The 24,170-nt window shown below is 33.7% G+C and overlaps 3 protein-coding genes and 2 pseudogenes across 5 annotated transcripts; 2 read left to right on the top strand and 3 right to left on the bottom strand.

Moving 5' to 3' along the window:
• The first annotated feature begins 4,263 nt into the window (after window positions 1-4,263).
• On the top strand, window positions 4,264-6,877 carry LOC146926738 (copper transporter 6 pseudogene; annotated as a pseudogene). The gene has a single exon (XR_015005479.1). The product of XR_015005479.1 is annotated as a copper transporter 6 pseudogene (transcript).
• LOC146926737 (peptidyl-prolyl cis-trans isomerase PASTICCINO1-like) lies at window positions 5,032-11,713 on the bottom strand. Its single transcript, XM_085700232.1, has 4 exons — window positions 11,577-11,713; window positions 11,421-11,505; window positions 8,798-9,001; window positions 5,032-5,562 (listed from the first exon to the last, which is right to left on the bottom strand). Exons 1-3 carry the CDS (start codon window positions 11,651-11,653, stop codon window positions 8,939-8,941), a joined length of 225 nt encoding a protein of 74 aa, XP_085556358.1. The 5' UTR covers window positions 11,654-11,713; the 3' UTR covers window positions 5,032-5,562; window positions 8,798-8,938.
• Window positions 6,099-6,626, top strand: LOC146926739 (copper transporter 6 pseudogene; annotated as a pseudogene).
• Window positions 11,714-11,914: 201 nt separating the features above from the next.
• Window positions 11,915-16,657, bottom strand: LOC146926736 (ferrochelatase-2, chloroplastic-like). Its single transcript, XM_085700231.1, has 9 exons — window positions 16,381-16,657; window positions 15,380-15,650; window positions 14,255-14,398; window positions 13,799-13,900; window positions 13,515-13,618; window positions 13,279-13,405; window positions 12,853-13,005; window positions 12,587-12,687; window positions 11,915-12,492 (listed from the first exon to the last, which is right to left on the bottom strand). The coding sequence occupies exons 1-9, from the start codon at window positions 16,473-16,475 to the stop codon at window positions 12,177-12,179; spliced, it is 1,413 nt and encodes a 470-aa protein (XP_085556357.1). The 5' UTR covers window positions 16,476-16,657; the 3' UTR covers window positions 11,915-12,176.
• A 5,349-nt stretch (window positions 16,658-22,006) lies between these two features.
• On the bottom strand, window positions 22,007-24,170 carry LOC146926735 (uncharacterized). Of its 2 annotated transcripts, none has more exons than XM_085700229.1 (5): window positions 23,762-24,170; window positions 23,426-23,683; window positions 23,009-23,303; window positions 22,791-22,925; window positions 22,007-22,698 (listed from the first exon to the last, which is right to left on the bottom strand). In XM_085700229.1, the coding sequence occupies exons 1-5, from the start codon at window positions 23,930-23,932 to the stop codon at window positions 22,595-22,597; spliced, it is 963 nt and encodes a 320-aa protein (XP_085556355.1). In that variant the 5' UTR covers window positions 23,933-24,170; the 3' UTR covers window positions 22,007-22,594. The 2 variants fall into 2 exon arrangements, with proteins under 2 accessions (XP_085556355.1, XP_085556356.1); XM_085700230.1 differs by having other exon boundaries at window positions 22,791-22,916; window positions 23,762-24,120.

The raw sequence follows: 24,170 nt of genomic DNA, 5'->3' as shown, positions 1-24,170 counted from the left end.
GAGGTATTTTATAATACCTCGTAATAAGAATATTCTACTACCAAAAAAGAGAGGTATTTTATAATACCTCGTAGATTTTAGGAAAATACCTTCCATTCCAACATTCATTTTCATTTAATCCAACTTGCTAGGAACATTCATTTAATCCAACTTGCTAGGATTTGAACCTGTGCTAGGTAGGGTATTCCTTAAGACAATAACCACACTGACAAGGCGAGCTAGCATTCAGACTTGTATATTTTAGTTTTAAATAGAGTAACTACAATGAGGCTCAGGTGATAATTCGACCAATTAGCCAAAAGGTGAAGAAATCTGGTTATAAGAGTATTGTTTAAAAATCTACTTTTTAAAAATACAAATCAAATACATACAAAAGTTATAATTTATTTGGGTTGATATGGTGTTGGATTGGGATCTTGAAGTGTGTTTCTTCTTAAGATTTCAATTTTAATTCTTTGTGATGCCAATTTGAATGAGTTAGTTTAACTTTTTTTTTAAAGTCATTACTACACAATTTTCAATATAAAAGTTACTACTAATAGATGATTAAACAATATTTCTTCCGTCCTAAATTATAAGTCGTTTTGGTCATTTTATAATAGAGGATCTGCTCCCCCTGCTAAGGACGGATGAATTAGGAGCCCTTTTTATTAGGCGCTAGCTTTTCTTTTTCTCTATTCTTGTTTGTTTTTTTTTCTCTTTTCCTTTGATTAGCTTTGTAACAAAAAAAATACGTATTAAGAAATGTAATTAATTTTGTATGAGAAAAAGATATTATGAGTTGTTTTACAAAATTGTCCTCTTAATAAATGGTATGTGAAAAAAAAATTAAAATATTGAAAGAAGAGAAAGTAATAAATAGTTAATGGTATAATAGAAAAAGTAGTATTAATAATTCATTGCATTGTAAAACGACTTATAATTTATGACAATTTTTTTACCCAACATGACTTATTCACAAAGCTTGAAAAGGAGTTTTAACAAAACTTAACACATATGAACCACCTTAAACACAATTTAACACAAGACACATTGTAGGAAACTAAAATCATTGATGACTAGGGTGCTTTAGCATATTTGTTAATTACTATGAAAGCTTAAACAACAAACATTATCAAAATATTTAATACCTAGTCTAATCAAACATCATCAAAACAACCCTAACACCAAAGGCAACTTCAGATGCAAAAGTAATACTTTAGTTTAGGATTGATGTGGCAATACATGTAGGATTGAATACACGTGGAATTTTGTCAGTCAACTAGCAGTTGACCACCTCTAGAAGTTGACCAGAAGGACTAAAACAAAAAATGAAAATTTAACGAGGATGAAAGCATTGTGTTTATATTTATAGGGAATAATTTCATGAATTGATATTTTTATAGAGACCAAAAATTATTTGACTCTTATATCTAACGCTTCTTCTGTAAAAGATTGTAAAATTTTATGACACCAATATTATTGCGGAGGCCTTTGAGTATGGGTTTGTTGTTGCTATTAAAATTGGAATCCAGAGTTCATTGGAAGAGATCAAAAGACCAAGACAACCAAACTCATTGACGAAAACCATATTTAGAGATATATTTGTGAGTAATTTTGTTATATTGAAGAACTATAATGACATCGTTTGACAGATTCAAAGATTTAAATGATGATTTGGGATTAAACATAGACACACAAGACATAAGTAATAAAAAAAATTCAAACCATGCCAAGTACAAATGAGTGGCATTCTAACACAAAATATATTTCACTGGTCACAAATATTTAAAAACTATTTGGACACACAACCACCAATTGAAAGAAAAAAGTAGGAAGACAAAATAATTAAACAATACCTCTTTTAAAATAATTAAATGAAATGTATTTTTTGTGCGCTTAAATGGTGTGCCTAAATACTTTTGTTTTCTTTAAAGAAGACTTCCTCTACAAGCACTTCATATACAGATGTATCTATTTCGTTGGAGTATAAATAAATTTGATCATATTCACATGTATTCCCGTAGGCTGCCATTTTAAAATTTTCTTCCATAAAGTAGATAGACCAACATAAATTTCACTAAATAAAAAGATAGAGAATAAGAACTACTATTGTTAAGAGAACTACTATTGTCAAAAAAAGAACTACTATTGTTAAGAGGATATTTTTCTAACAAAGTAAATAGATTGTAGAAAAAACAATTTAAAACCCACATTTCAAATCCAAAACAAAAATAAATTAAAGTAAAAAGATTAAAGAATGGAAAAAGGAAAGGCAAAATCAAGAAGTATGCAAGTAATAGTGAAAATAACAATAAAATGACATAAAAAATGAATATATGAATGATATTGTGGCATCCCTTCTAAAGTTCTAACACTAGAATCTCATGTCAAAAATATAAACAATGGAATATCTAAACCAAAAAGAGAGGTATTTTATAATACCTCATAGGTTTGGAAACATATTCATTCATTCCATTCATTCAATCCAAACACAACCCTAGTATGCAAGTAATAGTGAAAATAACAATAAAATGACATAAAAATTGAATATATGAATGATATTGTGGCATCCCTTCTAAAGTTCTAACACTAGAATCTCATGTCAAAAATATAAACAATGGAATATCTAAACCAAAAAGAGACGTATTTTATAATACCTCATAGATATTCATTCATTCCATTCATTCAATCCAAACACAACCCTAGTATGCAAGTAATAGTGAAAATAACAATAAAATGACATAAAAAAAATGAATATATGAATGATATTGTGGCATCCCTTCTAAAGTTCTAACACTAGAATCTCATGTCAAAAATATAAACAATGGAATATCTAAACCAAAAAGAGAGGTATTTTATAATACCTCATAGGTTTGGAAATCTAAACCAAAAAGAGAGGTATTTTATCTCATAGGTTTGGAAATCTAAACCAAAAAGAGAGGTATTTTATAATACCAGGTATTTTATAATACCTCATAGGTTTGGAATCTAAACCAAAAAGAGAGGTATTTTATAATACCTCATAGGTTTGGAAACATATTCATTCATTCCATTCATTCAATCCAAACACAACCCTCTTTGCTAGGTTTGCTAGGACTCGAACCTTTGTCAGGTAGGGTATGCTTTAAGACAAGTACCATACCGACAAGGTGAGCTAGCAATGAACATTGTATATTTTAATTTTTAAATAGAGTACATTACGATGTGGCTTAGGTGGATAATTCAACCAATTAGCCAAAAGGTGAAGTAATCTTCTTTCCAATCCACATTCTTAAAAGACCATAAATTTTTTTTTTTTTGGTTGCCAATTTTGAACCTTTTTTAGATTAATCAATCCATGTATGTAAAATGTTCACTTCAAAAAAAATTGGATTGTCCTTCAAAAAAAAAAATGGATTCAATTAACTATCAGGTTCCACAATGCAGAGTGGTGTGAAATACTCATGTCAATATCTTTAGGTTTTTTACACATCTCAATTCCATAAACTAAAGGTGTACAATGTTTCCTTCAAAAAGTCTTCAAGATTTTTTACACCTCTAAATTCTACAATTTAGGGAAAGAGACTCTACTAATCTGACGTTCGGTCAGAAGATAAGTAAAATTTAGTCAAGAGTTGTCGGGAGATAAACAAAGTCTAATTAATAGTTGTTTTCACAAGAATCGAACTCGGGTTTTTTCGAACGATTCGTTCTATAATGTGTTCGTTAATCATTTTAGTTCAATCATTTAATTATGATATCATCTTGTAACAAAAAAAAAATATTAATTATGATATCATCTTTATTGTTTCCACAAAAAATGTTTTCCTAACAACCAAACAATTTAACTCATGTGGTTAATGAGCACCACCAAATGACGAATCGTTTGGGAGAATCTGAAACTTCGCGGCCAAACTTCGGATTATCAGAGGTCTTTTCCGCTGGAAACCAGAGGGTTAACACACAAAAAATGTTTTATATCATTTATGACGTGGCAATTATTGTTTCAAAAAAAAAAAATAACATTTATGATGTGGCATTTTATTTTATGCAACATTATTTGAATTCGTTCCATACCATCTTTTATATATATATATATATATATATATATATATATATTTCATCAAAAATACATTCCCGATCTATAAAAAAGGACCGTACATCTTTATTAAAAAAAATATTAGCAGCTTGATTTATAATTTTTAAAAAAAAATTAAGAAATCTATCAAATTAAATTACCTTTTCTGTAACACCATAGGTTAAAATGAAAAATTCGGTGACTGCAAGTTTACAACATTTATCAGTAAATAAATCAATATTTTTGAAGAATTGGCATTCCAGCTAATTGAATTCTTAAATTAATATTGTTTTTGCTCACAAGCAAAGTTAAAATTTTATTAATTATCAAATAAATACAAATACCTTTTATGATTTTTCATATCATCAATCTGCTAGAACTGGTTCTCTATAATAGTTATTATATATCACAGTTAATAACTTAAATCCAGCAAGAAAACCTAACTAGTAACCCTCAAGCTTCTATCTCTCACTGAATCAATGAAGATGAATCATATGATCAAGAAGAACATGCAAATGCACATGAGTCTCTATTGGGGAAAAGATGCTATAGTACTTTTCCCTGGGTGGCCTAACCAAAGTCTTGGCATGTACATTTTAGCTCTCTCTTTTGTATTTTTCCTTGCATCGGTTGTTGAGTTTTTGCCTAACAAATCAACCATCAAGAAAGGTACAAATCATATCAAAGGAGGGTTGATTCAAGCTACTATATACTTTTTTCGTATTAGTTTCCTTTATTTGGTTATGCTTGCTGTTATGTCTTTCAATATAGGAATCTTTATTGCTGCTGTTGCTGGTCATACCATTGGATTCTTTTTAGTCAAGTCTCATGATATTTCTGTTGCCAACAAAAAACAAAATCATGAGTCCACCGTGACTATTGATGAAATTTAGTCGCGGTGATGAGGGATTTGGATTGCATGCAGTCGGAGTCATGCAGCCGCTGAAGATAAGAAATTCATATTTCAAATTTGTATTCTGAGTCTGACTTAATGAAGTTAAAATTGTAAATCATATGATATTGTCTGAATAAAGTTTTCTTTTCTATTGTACATGGTTGGTGATAGGTGTTTGCATGTGTAATTCTCAAGGTATTACATAAAACTAAGTTTCAATTTTTTCTCCTATTGCCTATTATGCATACAACTTTATTTTATTGAATATTACAAGTCTGTAAGATAATATAAAAAACTGAGCAAAATATTATTCCTGGTAACATGCCTCCATTTGAAAATTGAATTATGGCCAATCTTTGAGTTAAATTATAGTTTGGTACATCTTTGAAGCCCAAAGAGATGAAAAAATTCTACTCCCGGTAGGCCAGAAGTAAAGAGAACCAACCCATTTGATCTGCATCAGATGCAGCTTCATGTGAATCCTCTGAATTTGTTCCATCTGATGAGTGTCTTTCAGGATTTCACTTGTGACTTGATTTTCATCATCATTAGCATCAACTTCTGTGATTTCTACAGGTTTCTTGTCAAATAGTCCTTTAAACTGTTTCCGAGCTTTCTTCTCAACTTCCTACGAATTAATCGACATTCGTGTAAAAATAAAGTCTTTCCTTTGGTCACATCTCAAGCATATACAAGAGAATGACTGGACGGCAAAATTCGTGTAAGAATAAATTGTAGCTTGATTCATAATTTTTTTCAAAAATTAGGAAATCTATTAAATTAAGTTACCTTTTCAGTAACATCATAGGTTAAAAGGAAATCTATTAAATTAAGTTACCTTTTCAGGAACATCATAGGTTCAACAATTATCAGTAAATAAATCAATATATTTGAAGAATTTGCATTCCAGCTAATTAAATTCTTAAACTAATATAAATGTCACAATTTACATTGATTTTTCTAGTCAAGTTATATTATTTTTTGCTCACAAGCAAAGTTAAAATTTTATTAATTATCAAATAAATACAAATCCCTTTTATGATTTTTCATATCATCAATCTCCTAGAACTGGTTCTTTATAATAGTTATTATCACAGTTAATAGGTTAAATCCAGCAAGAAAACCTAACTAGTAACCCTCAAGCTTCTATATCTCACTAAATCAATGAAGATGATTCATATGATGAAGGAGTACATGAAAATGCACACGAGTTTCTATTGGGGAAAAGATGCTATAGTACTTTTCCCTGGGTGGCCTAACCAAAATCTTGGCATGTACATCTTAGCTCTATCTTTCGAGTTCTTCCTTGCATTGGTTGTTGAGTTTTTGCCAAACAAATCAATAATCATCAAGCAAGGGACAAATCCTATCAAAGGAGGGTTGATTCAAGCTACTATATGCTTTTTTCATATTAGTTTCCTTTATTTGGTTACACTTGCTGTTATGTCTTTCAATATAGGAATTTTCATTGCTGCTGTTGCTGGTCATACCATTGGATTCTTTTTAGTCAAGTCTCGTGAAGGGACAAATCCTATCAAAGGAGGGTTGATTCAAGCTACTATATACTTTTTTCGTATTAGTTTCCTTTATTTGGTTATGCTTGCTTTTATGTCTTTCAATATAGGAATTTTCATTGCTACTGTTGCTGGTCATACCATTGGATACTTTTTAGTCAAGTCTCGTGATATTTAAGTTGCCAACAAAGAACAAAATCGCGAGTCCGCCATGACTATTGATGAAATTTTGTCGCGGTGATAAGGGATTTGGATTGCATGCAGTGAAAGAGTCATGCAGCCGTGGAAGATAAGAAATTCATATTTCGAATTTGTATTTTGAGTCTGATTTAATGAAGTTAAAATGTAAATCATATGATATTGATCTAGTGGTGTCACATTATCTTATCGCATATATTGTTTGAATAAAGTTTTCTTTTCTATTGTGTATGGTTGGCGATAGGTGTTTGCATGTGTAATTCTCAAGGTATTGCATAAAACTAAGTTTCAATTTTTTTCTACTTTGATTTGACTCAGTTTAGACTAAGATTCTCTACATCCAGCATCTGCATCCTTTCTGTTTTTGCTATATGGGATCGAAGTTCATCATTTTGAGATCTTTTTAAAGATCAAATTATCAATGACCTCAAAGCCAGTAAGCCTCATGTAAGCATATAAAAATAACCAGAAAAGATAAGTTATCACTTGAAAGAATTATCCTACCTTAGGATAAGTGATAAGAGGATCAAAATCCATTATTTTCATTGCAGTACATATCATATGATTTACGTTTTGCAGTGTCTGCGGCACAAACCAAATTACTTTTGCACGATTCATAAAGTTGCAAATATTATATTGTGCCTACATGACACCTCCATAAAAGCCAGGGGAAGTGCATCCCCTCAATGATAAGTGGCTCCGCCACTGGCATCAGGTGCAGCTTCATGTGAATTCGTTCCATCTGATGAGTCTCCCTGTACCTCACTGTCCTTCAGGATTTCACTTGTGACTTGATTTTCATCATCATTAGTTTTAACTTCTGTGATTTCTACAGGCTTCTTGTCAAATAGTCCTTTAAACTGTTTCCGAGCTTTCTTCTCAACCTCCTAGGAATTAATCGACATTCGTGTAAGAATAAAGTCTTTCCTTTGGTGACATCTCAAGCATATATAAGAGAATGACTGATTGGCGATTCCAATCTCACATGCTCTTTCTGCCTCAGTTTTAGAAGAGCTGCAGTTGCAACTGATTCAGTTTTAGATTCGAACAATTGACTTCAGAAACGGATGACAATATACCTTATATTATAAAGAAAGTTGAGTATGAAGGTTTACCATTTTGAAATCAGCCCTTGCTTCTTCAAAATCTCCATTACCCATGTAGGCCATTGAAGAATACACGAGGACAGGCAAAATTAAGATGGAACAGTCAGAATCCAAATGCACAGAATATATCCTTGAATAGATTGGACTGGATCCAATAATTAGGTAATTAATATCTGCTTTATTTAGTATATATGGTAGGAATCATGGAGCCAGGATTACAGGAATCACAAACGCTTCCCCTTTTAAGAATATTATTAATAATATATTGGGTAGACACATCAGGTGACTTACACATGAATATTATTAACAAGCTCTGTGCATAAGATTTAGATGCTCCATCTTATACTGGAGTTTAAGAAATTGTTTTAGAAATTAAGTAATTGAGTAACTAAGGTTAAATAATAGCAGTGAAGTAAATGTTGTTGAGAAGGAAGAGATGAGGCATATGTGATGGAACAAGAAAAGAGGACTATGGTTTAATACTTATGCTTATGACTCCTTAAATATAATATTTTCCTATGTGTAATTCTGACATACAGATTCCATCACATGTATCTCATCTTTCTTCCTTCCAAACAATAATTAGGTCCCTGCTATACTTTAACCTCGGATTAATACCTGACAAACAGACACAACTCCAAAAACTAGCTAAAAGATTTAAAGACTAATTTGGTCATATCTATAGTTGATGTTGGATTTGAACACCCGTCATAATATATGAAAAGCATGAACAAATATGGGTAGCCTGATACCCGCACACCCGAGACTAACATATGGAGAATCAACAAATATGGGTGTACCGATAACATGGCAAGAATAGGCTTTAGTACAATGGCCTAACAGCCTACCTAAACCCTAAAAGCTGGCTCAATATGTGAGGGTTTCTCAAGCCTTATCAGGACTACTTTGATTATATCTCTAGTCTATGTGGATTTAAACACATAGTTTCATTCCGGATGCAAAAGCCCCTACAATTGCACCATCTAAAAATTCTGACACCTGCAATAAATAGGAACACACGCCGCAGAAAGAAAAAGACAGATACCTTTTCATACTTTGCCTTTGCAAGTTCATATTTTCCTTCTTTGAATAACCTGTTACCCTGTAAAGAATTACAGCATGTTTGGCAATCATATCTTGTACCATCAATACCCCAGCAATAGCAAGGTGGCAGCAAAGGTTTGTTTTACCAAGCCTTCACTTCATAAGGTTCTCTTGGAGATTCCCAACCCTGCCCTTCACGTACAACCTACACTAAAAGAAAGTTGACTGGTGAAAAAATTTACACCTTTCTGCAAAAAGGGATGTTATTCCTGATTGACTCCTCCTTTGTCCTTTCTATTTATGACTTGTTGAGCACAAAACATAAACGCGAAAACACAACATGCAAAAACATATAACAGTGACATCAAATTCTGCCAATTTTTTTAGCAATGCTATGATACAAATCCAAATTTCCCAACAATCTCCTGTGAATATCTACAAGATTATAAATCAATACCTACGCTTCAAAAACATTGAACTATATCATGATATGGGCAAGCGGTGCACTAAAGCTCCCGCATACGCAGGGTCCGGGAAGGGGTCCCACCTTTTTGGTATATTGTATGCAGTCTTACCCTATTTTTTACACGAGGTTGTTTCCAAGACTTGACCCCATGAACTCTATCATGATATGAAACAGGGAAATTTATAAATATTTCTTTCAGTAGAATATCATCATTAAAAATGCACTCACAGGCTTCCTGCATGAAGTACTGTTTTAAATCAAGGTCTACAACCACAATTGAAGTAGTAATGTTGCAGTTTTAGATCATACTGACCAACAATTTGGTAGTTGCAATGTAACCAGTAGCACAAAGGGGAGCCTTGGGTTAAAAGGTCGGAGTTGCTTCTGTGTGAATGGAGATCACAAGCTCAGGTCGTCAAATCAATATCTTGTAAATGTCAGGTATAGCTATCTACAATAGACCCATAATGGATATGGCCTATCCTAAACCCTGCTATGGTGTGAATTGTATAACACCAGGATTCCCTTTAATGCAATCACAACCACAATTTAAAATCATGATATGAAATTATGAAAGATAGCAATCCAAAAATAAGGACGTCAACTTCCAATTTTCCATGTTGATCATATATTGAACATTTGCATCATACACAACGCAACTCTTTTCCTTTAATTTTTTTCTTTTGTTCTGACCTTCACGTTTTCCATTTTATTAGCCAACCAAGATAATGGGAACACAAACACAATAAATTTATTAATCATGCAGCAATACATTCTAGACACTTACACCTTTTTAACCACTTCCAAACCATTCTGTGTGTGAATAAAGAATGTGGTATGAGGAAGCTGGAGTGGAAGTTATTTTTGTCTGGGTTTCAAAACAACTTACATCCCCAAGGGAAAGTAAGATACTCACCCAGCCATCAGAATAAAATGCAAGCAAAACATGAGCATGTTCCTTTCCTACTGAGAAATAATACCAAGAAATATTTTTCTCAAAGAATGCAACACACACGAGAATCTAGTATTCCCAAATCATTCTAGGGAAATCTACAAACCTTGAAACTAAACACTCCCTAATGGTCACCACCGAGGTCTAGCGCAAGTGGTTTGTGTGAAGTGTGTGCGAGTGTTGTAAACCCCGGAGTACCAAGTTTAACTCCTACTCATAAAAAAGAACCCAACAGTTGACAACAGACTGACAAAATGTACTTCATCCATGCCAATTCCCAAACAAAAACAAAGTAAGCAATAACCAAAATCACAAGATAAAATAACAGTCGCTTTTCAGAAGAAAATGCAAGACAATTAACAGAACTAACTATCATCACTCATCCAATAAAAAGACACCAAATAAGGTCCCTTTGCAGGTTAATTCCACAACTACTCCATCCAAAGTTCGAATTGTGCAGGGATAGATAACATGAGTGACATGATATTGTATTACATTGCATATATTTCTATAAACATCAATCCACTATATAATACATTACATACTTACAATTATTAATCGCATTACCAAACCATTTATAGCTTACCTATATATATATTCCAAAACAGAAATGTTATTTGAACATCAACTTAGGATAACTAAATTCGACAACTTTTTAAATAGTTAACACAGCTCAGACACGTAGCTAATGAAGTGTTAGATTTGACTAGTACCCCATGCATTTACCCACGAATTTAAATGTGATTACCCTCGATATTCAAGTGTTGAAATCTATGTGTAGTTGGGACACCTAAAGGCTTTCTTTGGCCAGACACAATTGTTAGCTTATAGCGGATATTTTATAAGCTCAAATGATCAAAATCACCCTGTTTGGTATCAATTTTTTCTCATGAGCTTATAGTTTTTTCTTACTAGCCATAGCATTCTTTGTAAGCTACTTCAAGTAAGTAGCTTATAGCTTATTAATTTTTCTCTCAATTTTACCCCTATTATCTTAATTGAAAAAAATATTAATTACACATATCTTTTTTTATGTCATTTCATATTTATCAGCCAGTTCAGCCACTAATTTTACAAAACACTACGAATTCAATCAACTTGTTTATCAGATATCCTAAGCTCATCTAGCTAGCTTAGATATCCTAAGCTCATCTAGCTAGCTTACCAACTAACCGCTATTTTTTACCTAACAGAGCAGAAACAAACCTGGTCACTATTTGAAGGTCCAGAATCACCACCACCAGGTCTAATCAAAGCTTTCATCAAACTCCCAGCCACAATTTTCTTCTTCCTTAAATTTTCCAAACAAACAACATTCAAAACACAACCACTACAACCATAACATTAAAAAACAAAATCTACCTTTTCTCATCCTCAGAAAGTGGTTTCTTCTTCTGTGGAGCAAATTCTTGTTCAACATCTTCATTAACAATTGCCATAACCACTAACAATAAACCAAAACATTCACTGGATTTTCATGCAAAAATAGTAAATTGAAGATTCAAATAAGGTATGTTGCTGAGTGAAAATTTGGGTAGTTAGAAGGTTGTTGAACAAACGAAATGAAATTGGTTTATGGAAGTTTCTAGAAAGGTTGACTGTGTATGTTTTTCAAAGTGCCCTTTAAACAAATACATGTTCCTGTGCATATATATGCGCTAGCGAATTTACAACATACATACAGTCATTGTACTAAAATCTTTGCAAGAAGAACAGAAATTGCAATTTATTAGTTGTATAGATTAGTACAAGTGGTAAATTGTCTGGGTCGTTCTTTATGTGAGTATTTCCAAGATGACATGAAAGTTCTCATTTTTACCAAGCACGACAATCACTTCTGCTTTATACCTCTGTGATGTATAAATTATATCCGGAAAGGAGTAAAACCAAGGAAAAAAAATGTATACAAATTTCTTATCAGTAGCATTAACATCTATGAAATCAAATTCAGGTGGTATTCTTCTAAATGACATGATTCCTGAACGCAGTTATCATTTTGGGCGACAAAAACAAGATGAAAGCCAAAATTGAACCAAAAAACATCTTGACGAAGTATTTAACTGGGTCTTTATCCATATCTTCAGAGGTGCTGGTAGGGGCATTTATTGCTGCTGCCGATGGAAGAGCTTCTATCACTGCATCTGCAAGATCTGTAATGAAGGAAGGGGTGAGACCAAGAGCCGGGACACGTGCCCAATTCTTGATGCCAGATTCAAGAGCCAATTCCCTGTACTCCATGTCAATTTCCTCAAGAGTCTCTATGTGCTCACTCACAAAGCTGAGATAGAAGAAGAGACTATTTTAAATCTAGAAAAGACTATATTTATTTTAAACCAGTACACTATCATAGTAAAAGGCTAATGATAGTGTACCTCACTGGAACAGCTAAAAGACTCTTCACACCTTTCTGGCCAAGCTCAACTAGAACTTCATCTGTATACGGTTTCAACCACTGTACAGGGCCCACTCGACTCTGGCAATCCATCCAATAAAAATATCAGATACAGGGAAAAAATAACCAAAGGAAAGCAAGAATACAAGCCAGCTATATTAATTGAACGGTACATCTCCGGCTCTGCTCAAGCTCAAATCAGGCAGAAGATGGTAGAAAAGCAAGTTGAAAGATTTCAAAACAAACCTGATAAGCAAGAGTGTGCTCGTTACTAACTCCTCTAGCCTTCAATTCCTTCATGATCAATAAGATGCACTCCTCCATTTGATCTCGGTATGGATCCCCAGCATTCTCAACATAACTAACAGGAACACCATGGGCACTAAAAAATATCATTGCCTGAAAAATAGAAAGAAAAAAATTGGTATGCCACAGTTCAGATTGGAATAAAATACATCATATAACCTTTAAATTTTGTAAGCCCTGCTAACAGGCCCATAGAAAAAAAAATAATTATAGAGGTTACAATAACCATGTCCAATGTATTCAATACAAGAGTTCAATACAAGTGGACGGTGGGATTGGACCCCTCGGATTAGTCGGTTCTTGGTCCGGATACCGAGTTTTAAAAATAAAAATAAAAAACGTATTCAAAACAAGAATAAAATTCACCTCCTGTGGCTCAGAAAAACTCAGGAGTTCTTTCTGAATTAAGTCAGCCATTGACTTAATATAACCTTCTCTTTGATACCAAGAGTTTATGATGGAAACAGGAAGCCTAGACAAATAAGCATCTTCCCTGAAAATTAAATAATATAAGTTAATAATAATAATCTCTAAATTGCTTCAAAAAAAAAAAAAATCTCTAAATCATGTAAGGGTATTCACGAAGTGCCACTACATAGTACCTGAACGTTTGCTCAAGAACACTGATGCTTGACCCAGTAGTGGATATAGAAAACTGTGGGTAAAGGGGTAACACCACGAGCCTTGTTATTCCATCCTTCTTAATCTATCACACAAGACAAGCTTTTCACTATAGACCCAAATTTAAGGTGACAAAATGGAGCTTAGAATAAATAATTTAAAAATGAATAGTCACCTGTATCAATAACTTAAATAAACGGTAACGTGTGTATGATGTGAATAATATGAAATAATCACATTTGATCTAAAATGTGTAAGGACTTACTTGTTGAATTGCTTCTTCAGTGAATGGGTACCAGTACCGCATCCCAACATAGATATTTGAAGAGAGGCCCTTTGCTTCCAAAGCCCCTTTAAGTGCAAGTGCCTGCATGATCATCAGAACCCATAAAAGATGTTATTTTCATTCTAAACCGTAACACTGGTTTTTTTTTTTAATTGAAAATAACTGGAAAAAGCCACAAAGTATTCCTCTTGAAGAGAAATAGAAGCACTAACAGCTATGATGAAGCACTGACACAGAGACCTACACCAGACATGACACTAACACGTAAACACTGATAATTATTTTAAACAATGGAAGTAATTGAATGTAATCATGTATGTCGGTGTCAAACACCGGACATGCCATTAATCTAGAGTGCCAGTGCTACATAGCCAAACAACATATAATGGGAAAACAAAAATAAGAAAGGCACAAATCAAGAAAATTGAACTGCACCTGGTCATCTGTAATTTTGCGTAAAGGAGAGCCACCTCCAATAGAAGCATATGCTTCCTTGGATTTAGGAGCCCGAAGCGTAGATATCAGTTTTGCCAGTGGTTGCTGGAGAAACCGAAACAACCTTGGGAGCCGAATGATATCCTATATCAATACAAGAAACATATTAGCATACAAACATTTTTTTTTTTTTGCAAAGACAAAAGATAATATTAATGCTCCAAAGAGAAGATAAACCACTAGCACAAGATGTACCCAGTGATCAATATACAACAGTTCTAACCATTACATGAAACATAAACAGACCCACACCAATCAATAAAATACAATAAATTTATTCCCTAATCTCTCCAAAACATCACTAACATGCCCAACCCCAAGGTTCTACTGTTAGAACCCAAACAACTTGCATTACCCACCAAGAAATTGAAATCACATGACTGTGGCAGAAAAATAGTTAGTGTCCAAGCACAACCATGTATTACATCATACAATATTCTACTGCAGGCAGAATAGCACCAAACTTGGCCAAGACATATCTCGAGCATTTGCAGAATTTTAACAATTTTCAATGAAGATTCCAAGGCATCCTAGTGGGTTCTAAACCACTTTGGAATTGAACCATTTACCACATATACAGCAAGCAAAGCCCTAATTCCTTCCTATATAACATCACATGACTAGTCTGTCACCCATCCTCACATGAGAAGCAATTCTTATCATTTGCGAAAATCCTGCTCCTGCCTTACCATGACCTACCAAAACTCATCATTGACAGTACCATCGCCCATCCTCCCAAATTATGGCAGCACTCTTGTTTACTTAATTGTTTTCCGCGATCCAAGCCAATATTACAACCATTAAGTCCAGTACAAACACAACATTGCCTGAGCCTCAATTAGGAACCTAGGCACAAACTTACAAGTTACAACCAACAAACTAAGAATCCAGATACAATATCAGAACAGCCAGTTGAGTGATCAAATTTCTATAGATAGCCTCCTACTAATCAGAATGGGGGCAACTGATACTCACCATAGCACCTCTGCTCTAAACAATTAGCATAAAAACTATATGAATGCGTAATAATAAGTAATATTAGAAGTGCAAAAACAACTAACATACAGGATCTGCGAAAAGATTAAACAGGAAAGGTTGAACATCGTCCAGCGTCTCCGGTCCACCTAGGTTGAGAAGCAACACACCAACTTTTTCTTCGGCAACATGAGTAGGAGATGCTGCAGTAAGCCCATTATAAGTGCTTGCATCTACATAATAAAATGACTGGCAAACTAAGTTTTTGCTGCCAAATCTTCTATTCGTCGAGCTAGGACACAAAAATAAGGATGCCTGAGATGTAGACTTGTTACAAACCGAGTGGCAAGTAACACAGGACCTGAAAACCACAAACCAAGTATCTTAATTAGCAAATACATGTATTAGAATGGTGAATTGAAAAAGGTTTGTTAAATTGCCGCTGGTATATAAATATAGATATTTAAAAAAGAACAATATATAAAGCACTAACACAAACACAAATGACATGACACATAACATGATACTGACACGTTGACACCAGTAAAATGTAAAAAAATAAAAAGGAATTAATTGAACGTAATCACTTGTGTTAGTGTCCAACACCAGACACGCATTCCATCAAAAGTGCACATGTTACATAGCTCTATACATATATGTGTGATAAGAAGATAGGCTTAAGTGTATTTTGGCCCCTAACTTTCACGGTATTGCAATTTTGGCCCTCTACGAAAAAAATGACAAATGTAGTCCCCTACGTTTTAGCCCATTTGCAATATTAGTCCGTTTATTCAACTTTAACCAAATCAACGCTGAGTGGCATGACATGCGTGTAATTACTTATTTAAAAATAATAATAAGAATGCCACGTGTAATATTTGCTGAATTAAAAAAATGAAAAGCCAAATTAATATTGGAACGGCACGTGCATTTTTTCCTCTTAATTATCATCATCCTCTTCCTCAACACTAAATAACCCTAATTTGCTTGATTATTGATGAAATTGATATGGAGCTTCTCTTAATTGATCGATTCTAAATCAAACCTATGCACAATCGTTGTAAAGCATCAAAGTCAAGTACTAGTATTACCTTGAACGTTGTAATTCATGTTTCCAAGCATCAACATCAGCCATTAAAGCCGTCATTCGTTTCAAATCAGCCATCATCACTAAGCTCTTTAACATCACCACGAATCTGATGTAGCTCCGCCCAAGCTACATCAGTGCCTAACAAATTTGGGAGTAATGAGTTGGAGAGATTAGGGGATTGATTTGAATTTGATTGAGAAAATTGATGATGGACCTAAATTGAGAAAATGTCGAAATCAAATTGATACAGAAAGTGTTGTAGTTGTTGAAATCAAATTAATTTGCTGGCTAGAGGGAAATGTGTATATATACTTTCTTTTTTTTTTTTTTACGTTGAAATGTGTATATAGGAGTATATACTTGGTTACCTTGAAGCCATGGAAATACGGGAAAGGCGGTCGTGACTCGTGAACTTTACTTTTTTCTTTTGTTTTTTTATTTTTTTTTAATTCATCACATATACATATGGTTTTTTTTTTTAATATAAATATTACACATGTGGCATGTCACTCAGTTAAGTGAGGTGTCACGTGTGCGTAGGGATGTGCAGTGAAACCGGTTAATCAAAATCACACTCGAAATTTTGGTGCACCCAATTTAAAAACCCGAACTATTTTGACCCAAACCATTTTATTAAATGAAAAATAGACCAAATTTAAACCGGTAACATATCAATTGCTTGTTTGCTTACAATCTCAGTGATGGGTTCCAGTTCAAATATAGCTTTCCACCCAGACTTCCACTAAACGTTAATATGAGAACAAATTTGAGGCGCCACGTATTAGGTTTTTCCAGCAACAAGAGGTGAGAACCTTCAACAAGTGAGTTAGAGTAGAGAACTAGTTTGGAATCGGATCTAAACGAGGCACGCGCATTAAATGTCGAGAGGACAAACGACCAACTCCTTGACGAGGGAATCAATTGATCACATCATCCAAGAACTAATCGGGCGAGCACACCCCGAGAACATATCCGAGCACTCACTGCTAAACTTATTTTGACCTCTCCCCTAACGAACATGAGTGCCTCACAAACGAATAGCATATTCGCGCGCATTACTGCTCCCCGCGAGCACAAGCTCTTCACACATGCAGCTCCTCGCGAGCACGTCGAACTGGTACGTACTTAAAGGTCTTCACCTTTAAACAAATACCAAACGAGCGGCACGCCTGGCTCAGGAGCGGGCCATGTCCTCAAAGTCATCACTCTTAATCAAGAGCAACAACTTGGGGGGCTACTGCTCCCAAACCCATTTTCATAGGCCCGGTCCAAAAAGGCACAAATCCCGCATTTGGACCATCTACTTGCAACACACCCTCCCTGCGGGGGTGGGGGTGGGGGGGCTCGGAGCAAGACGGAGAGCCGTTAAACGGGAGGATAACGTCTTGATGACAGGTCATCTTATGTTATTCTTAGCATATTTTTCAGTTATTTTCAGTAGGTTTTTCATCCAGAATAAATGATTATTAGAGCAATTGCTTATTATTTCAAAACATTTGTAATGTTTTATATACTTGAGTCATGTAATTATACTTTTTCAAAAGATAACAATTTTATGGTGTTTTGATGTAATTCACGAAGAAATCATGCAAATAGGAAAAACAAGATATATGAAGACTTTGGAAAGATCGCAAATGAAGATTCAATAGGCCTCGAAATACATTACAAAGGGAGGAATTCTGTTCCCAAGTCCCAAGACATCTTACATGGAAGCAAACACCTAAAAAGACGAAGAAACAGACATTTACGCGCAGGAAAATACATTGAGGCGGCCCGAGTATGAGCTAGGCACCCCGAGTATTGCAAAACTACACTTGGGCGACCAACCATGCGACCCCCAGCATGAGAAATGTGGTACATAATTGCTTTTTGCTACTTTTAAGTGGAAAAGGCTCGATTTTTAAGCCCAACTACCTCTCCTCTCATTCATAATTTCTGATTGAGAACAAAGTGGTTCAAGAATAAGGCAAGCCCTGAGAGCTGCAAGGGAGGAGTTTCTCTCCTCACTCCAAGTCTTTATGGTATGTTTTATTTCTTTTTTAATTTGTCTTTAGTTATCATGAGTAACTAAATCTTTTTAGGCTAGGGTTCTAGAATGAATCTCTATTCTGTTTATTGGATATTTTGTTTAATTTAAAGTATTTATTCAGTTATTTTTCGAATCCTATTTCATTTTACTAGCATGCGTAAGATTAGACTCCTCTAAGGCAAACCACCTTGAGATAATGGTACTTAGGAAGGTGACCTACCTAATACTGGTGCATACCTTTCCTAATCAAGAAGTAAATCAGATAACGAGTACGATAATTAGCAAAACACGGTGACTTCATGACTTAAATCAGCCTAGTAACTTCATTCTTCTTTCATCCTTGGTGAGGTAGACGAAATAGGGCTGCCCATTTGTAGAACTACCGAGAGGGAAAGTGTGTTAATGTCCTTCTAAGATTCAATAGAAAAAGGAACCTTTAGAACATTGAGAATTTAGGAACCCTAATACCCGTTATTGTTTCAAATACCCATGAGAAAGTAACAACCTACACGTACCTCTACACGCGTAAGTGTATCTCCTTACATAACTGACAACCCTAAACACTAAATCCCGCAGAAAATCTGGTAGAAGGTTGCAACTGACAGCTGGAAGGCGATGAACTCATACCTCTGAGAGAGTAAGACCCCCACATGTACGTACCCGTGTGATCAGCAGGTGCAACTTGACAACCGGTAGGTAGTAAAACCCCATGAACTCATCACTTAGATAGAAAACGCTAAAAGCTGGATAAGACTTTACTGGTAAATAATTTCAACAAATAAATAGAGAGGATTCGAATCCTAACCGTCGCTAACATTCTGCAATCAAAGCAAGTAAATCTTGCTCTGTTGTTAAAATATCAAATTGCAAAACCATGTTACCCTTTATCTTTTATTGTTTTATTTTTTTTAATTGTTCCCAAATAAGCAACGTGAATTGCCTAGTTGGAACGACAACCTTTGTGGTTACGATACTCTACTTACACTTTATTACTTGGTAAAGGATTTGGTACACTTGTCTAAATCTGACCATCACGTCTCCCCACGACTCCCGTGAATCTCGCTCGACGGTTACGATTCCCACAAATTTGTAACCGTTGAAGCCTTATTGGTGCCTTACAATGGCACCTGCACCTCGACACTATATAAAGGGGGCTCCTAGTAGTCCCTAATGTTAGATTCTCTCTACTCTTCTAACCCCCTATTTTGTATTTAATACTGACTTGAGTGTTAGAGTGTCTGCAGGTACACAACCTCTGTCGTTCCCATCCAGAGAACCACTCACAACCACCGTCTATCACCTCATCGAAAGTCACCTTCTGATCAGGTACGATCAACTATTACTAATAATCATATGTGGAAAGTCGCCTCAATGCTTTTTTATAAAAAAAAATGAAGAAAGTACTAACTTGTACACGTTTAAATAGATAAATGATTTGAACAGGACAAAAAAAAGATAAATTACTATAGTGTTACAAATAAATAAGATAAAATATTTGAACAGAAAAAGAAGACTCAGTTGTTATAAATAAATAAGATAAAGAACCACTAGAGTAATTTTTCTATTAATTTAACGTTATAATAACTATTTCGATTAATTTAAAAATGAAATTGATCAAGTTATACAAATTCAATGACGAAAAAGTATATTCACTCCTTTTTAAATGGAAGAAAAGAAGAGATCTTTACCCCCAATAAGCATGAAGATTGAAGAATGACGAAAATACACTTTACACAAAACTCAACGTGACATCGTTACACACATGTTCACCATCACTCCCCCACCACAGAGAGCACTGAACCTCTCAACTATCAACCTTAATGCACGTCAATACAATCATCAATCTCCTACCACTTCATATCTAAGATATGTTTTAGGAATGATAACTAAAGAACTTTAAAATAAGATGAATTCATTTTTTTCTTATTGAAAAGACTAACAAGTGTTCTCATAGCATTGTTTAAGCATCTAAAAATAACTTTTACATTGAAAATTGTGTAGCTATGATTTTTATATGTGTTTGACTAGTATTTTCAAGATAAAATTTCTTTTTATGGATTCCTTAAACAATTTCCTTAAAACACTTGTTAGCAAGACATTTATTTTTATATTCAAGATCTTTGAAATAAAAGTTGAGTTGATACGCAGGTTCAAACTTACAATGACTAGGTTCTTTATGATGGTCAATGTAAATATTGGTATGCAAATTCAAACTTACAATGTTTAGTGTGTGTGAATTTTGTGTCTGTATTTTGAGAAAAATAGAATTAATGAATTGAATTTTGGACACAAAACTCTCATATCAAAGAAAATATCAAAACTCAAACAACCCTTGTTTGTTAGACTTTAGATATATACTGCTACTGATTAATATTTTCATGCAGTGAAATTCAAACTTACATATATTTCTTTAAAATATGAGCTAAATATTTTTTTTTTTTTTTGTGAAAATATGAGCCAAATATAAAAATTAACAAGTAGATGCAAAACTCTATTTTATCATTATTACTGAGCATGTGGCATAGTTTTAATTTATGCTGCCTGCTATGTACTATTTGTATCCCCTTCCCTAATGGCTATGTGTCTTTGTCTTGAGAACAGAGGACACAGTCGCAGCGCAGGCATTAGGAACATGGATAGATAGCTACCTTTCCTTTGGAAAAAACTTTTATGCCCCTTCTCAGTGGTGAGAGTTGCAAGAAAGAGATTTTTTGCCATAAATGACAACAAGATCTTAAATTATTTCATATACATTTTATTTTATTTAGAAAAACATAAAAAGAACATCCCCTATCCAAATGTCATGTGTTAAATGGCCCACTTGAAATCTATGCCTACATGGCCTACAACGAACCAATTTTTTGAAAGAAACTTACTTCCTAAGTAAAGGCTACCATTTGGAAAAAGCAAGAGAGTGATCAACCTATGAAAAATGGTTCTCATTACTTGCTTTTCTTACTTCTCTATAGTCATCAATAACTATAATTTGATAAAGGATCTTGTTAACGAGTGTCCCGGAGCACTCTTTAAACATGTTAAATTAAGTCATTATTCTTTTAAAATGTCAAAGTTTTCAATTTTCAATACATTGATTATACAAACTTTTATAAAAATGTTACTCTCTCCGGTCACTATTATAAACAAATTTCTACTTTTTAGATTTATTCAATAAATGATATATGTGGTCAGACCACATATATCATTTATTGAATAAATCTAAAAAGTAGAAATTTGCTTATAATAATAACCGGATGGAGTACCATTTAAAGTCCTTAACCAATGCTCCGGAGCATTAGTTAACATTTACCTTTGATAAATAAACGTGAGTCTCCAATCTTAATTAGAGTCATAGGATACTCTTTTGTATTTAACCTTTCGGTTTCTAAGATAACAAGCTCTCTGATAATCCAAAAGTTTAATTAAGAGGGAAATAAAATATAAAAAACTTTATCATCGAAAAGAAAAGCATATGAAAACTTCACTGATAGACATAGTACTATTAATTCAAACAAAATCTAGAAAATATAAACAGCCATTATTGTTGAATAAACACAAAAAACTATAACAAGAATTAAGAAAATGTTAAGAAGTGCAATCATTGAAAGAAAATGTACATTCATTTATTTATCATAATATTGGTTGGTTAGACAGGTTGTAATATGATCTTTACATTCATGTGTAATTTCCCAGAAATGATTACATCGTGATTCTTACAAGCTGTAATTACATCCTCACCAAATCATATCCAACCTTGTTTTTTTTTTTTTTTGAAAGGATATCCAACCTTGTTCTTCTTCAACTTCTCAATTTTAATTCTCCTTTTATTTTTCCTTAAACATTTTTCCCATAATACCCCTAAAATTATTTTCTGCTTCAACTACATCTTATAAGCCATTGCCCCTCCCCTGTTTTCCAATCAAGAAACAAGTTATACTATTTTTTTCTTGCTTCAAGGAAAATCCTAATATTTCTTAATCATCTATACTATATTAACTACTTCTACTATTTCCTAAAATATAAACCTAATATTTCACTTTAATCCCTCCATTTAACAATGTTTTTAAAATCGAACCAGATACCAAAGTACTTAATCATGATTCGACTGTTTCAAAATAGTCGAATCTAGACAATAGAAATGTAACCGATCCGGTCCGATTTTTAAAACATCGGGTCCCACCCATACCCATCAATAAGTCCATTCTTGAGGAAGCCGGATCTCACGGCTCACCTCTGTCAGCTGCTGCTTCACGTTCCGCTTTTGCTGAGAAAATCCATAATCACTCCCAACACCTAAAATACAACAAACACATCACTATCAAATCATAAAATCCCCAAATCAAAACAAAAAAGCTTTATGCAAATTAATTAATTACAGTACTAACCATTTTCAAAATTTGAAGTTGCATAAAAACGATTCTTCTGCTGCATGTAACCTCTAATCGTACCTTCTTCAAATTTACGATTCAAAGCATGAACAACTTTTTCAGGAACCACCACATTTTTACTACCTACACCCCCTAAAAACACAAACAAATTACATTTTTACCTAGATTTACATTAACATAATCAACATTAATTAATTAGTTAATTAAATTTTTACCTGGATTTTTTCTTGATTCAGTAGCATCAACAACACGAGGCAAGAAAACACCAGTACCATTTCTTTCGTTTCTCAAATTAGGGTTTCCAGGAAATCCGGCTTTGTTATTGTTGCTTCCATTCTTCACAGAACTCCATGCAGATGCAGATGAAGACAAACCAACATTACTCTGAAAAACCGTTTCATTGTTCCTTCTTCCTCCAGGGATATTTCGGTAATTTCCACTTCTTCTCTGCGAAATAGCACGAGCAAATTCCTCTCGTTGCTTCAGCCACTGCTTCTTCAACATCTCAAACTAAACAACAACAAAAATTAAAAAATCGCAAAAACAAAAAAAAAATCAGTAACTTAATTTAAATAGCTTAAAAATTGATAAAAAATTATAAAAAAAAATGTTGAGTTTATTTTTGTTATTACTTGAGCGATTTGAAACTGTAACTGTTTCTGAGAAATTGCATGTTGATGATGATGATTCTGAGTGTGAAATCCAAAGTGCTTTTTAGGGGTAAAACCGTAAAAAGCTTCTTCTTCTTCTTCGTACTTAACTCGATGAACCCTTGCATCTTCTCCTGCAGCTGCATGTAGCAGATCAAACCTCGCTCTCTGCAAGTTCTGCTTCAAAACGGTGTCGTTTCCACTTGAACTCTTCGCGTAGCTTCCATTCTCAAAACCACCCTGTGAAGAAACAAAAAAAATACAATTAAACAATTTTTTTTAGCGTTATAGATTTTTTTAAAACTTTTTTTTAGTTACCTTGTTGTTGTGGAGAGATGAGTGAGTCATTTGACGAGTTAACTCGGTGATTGAAACGTCGTCGTAAGGAAAAAGAGTGGTTGAACTTGAAACGGCGTCGTTTGTGAAGAGTTTATTGATGAAAGATTTTTCGTCTTCGGTTAAGAACTGAGCAGAAAGTGAATGAGCCATTTGAGTTTTTTTTTTTTTAGTGATTTGAAATTTGAATTTGGAATATGGTTTTTTAGAAGAGGTTTTGATATGGTTTTATATAGTAAGAGTATACTAATAAGGGACCCAGATATTTATAATAAAAATTAGAAAGAGGGTGAAAGGGAAAGTAGAGAATGGAATGAACAATGAAGAGGAATTTGAGGGATTTTTTTTGTCATAGAGTATACACTTTTTTATAGGTGATGTATTTTTGGTG

The sequence above is a fragment of the Medicago sativa genome, chromosome 4 (genome assembly GCF_051527215.1).
Source record: "Medicago sativa cultivar Bolivia chromosome 4, Bolivia_mono, whole genome shotgun sequence".
NCBI classification, from domain to species: Eukaryota; Viridiplantae; Streptophyta; class Magnoliopsida; order Fabales; family Fabaceae; genus Medicago; species Medicago sativa.
The sequence above is the reverse complement of the archived record's forward strand: the minus strand, read 5'-3'. Positions and strand labels throughout refer to the sequence as shown.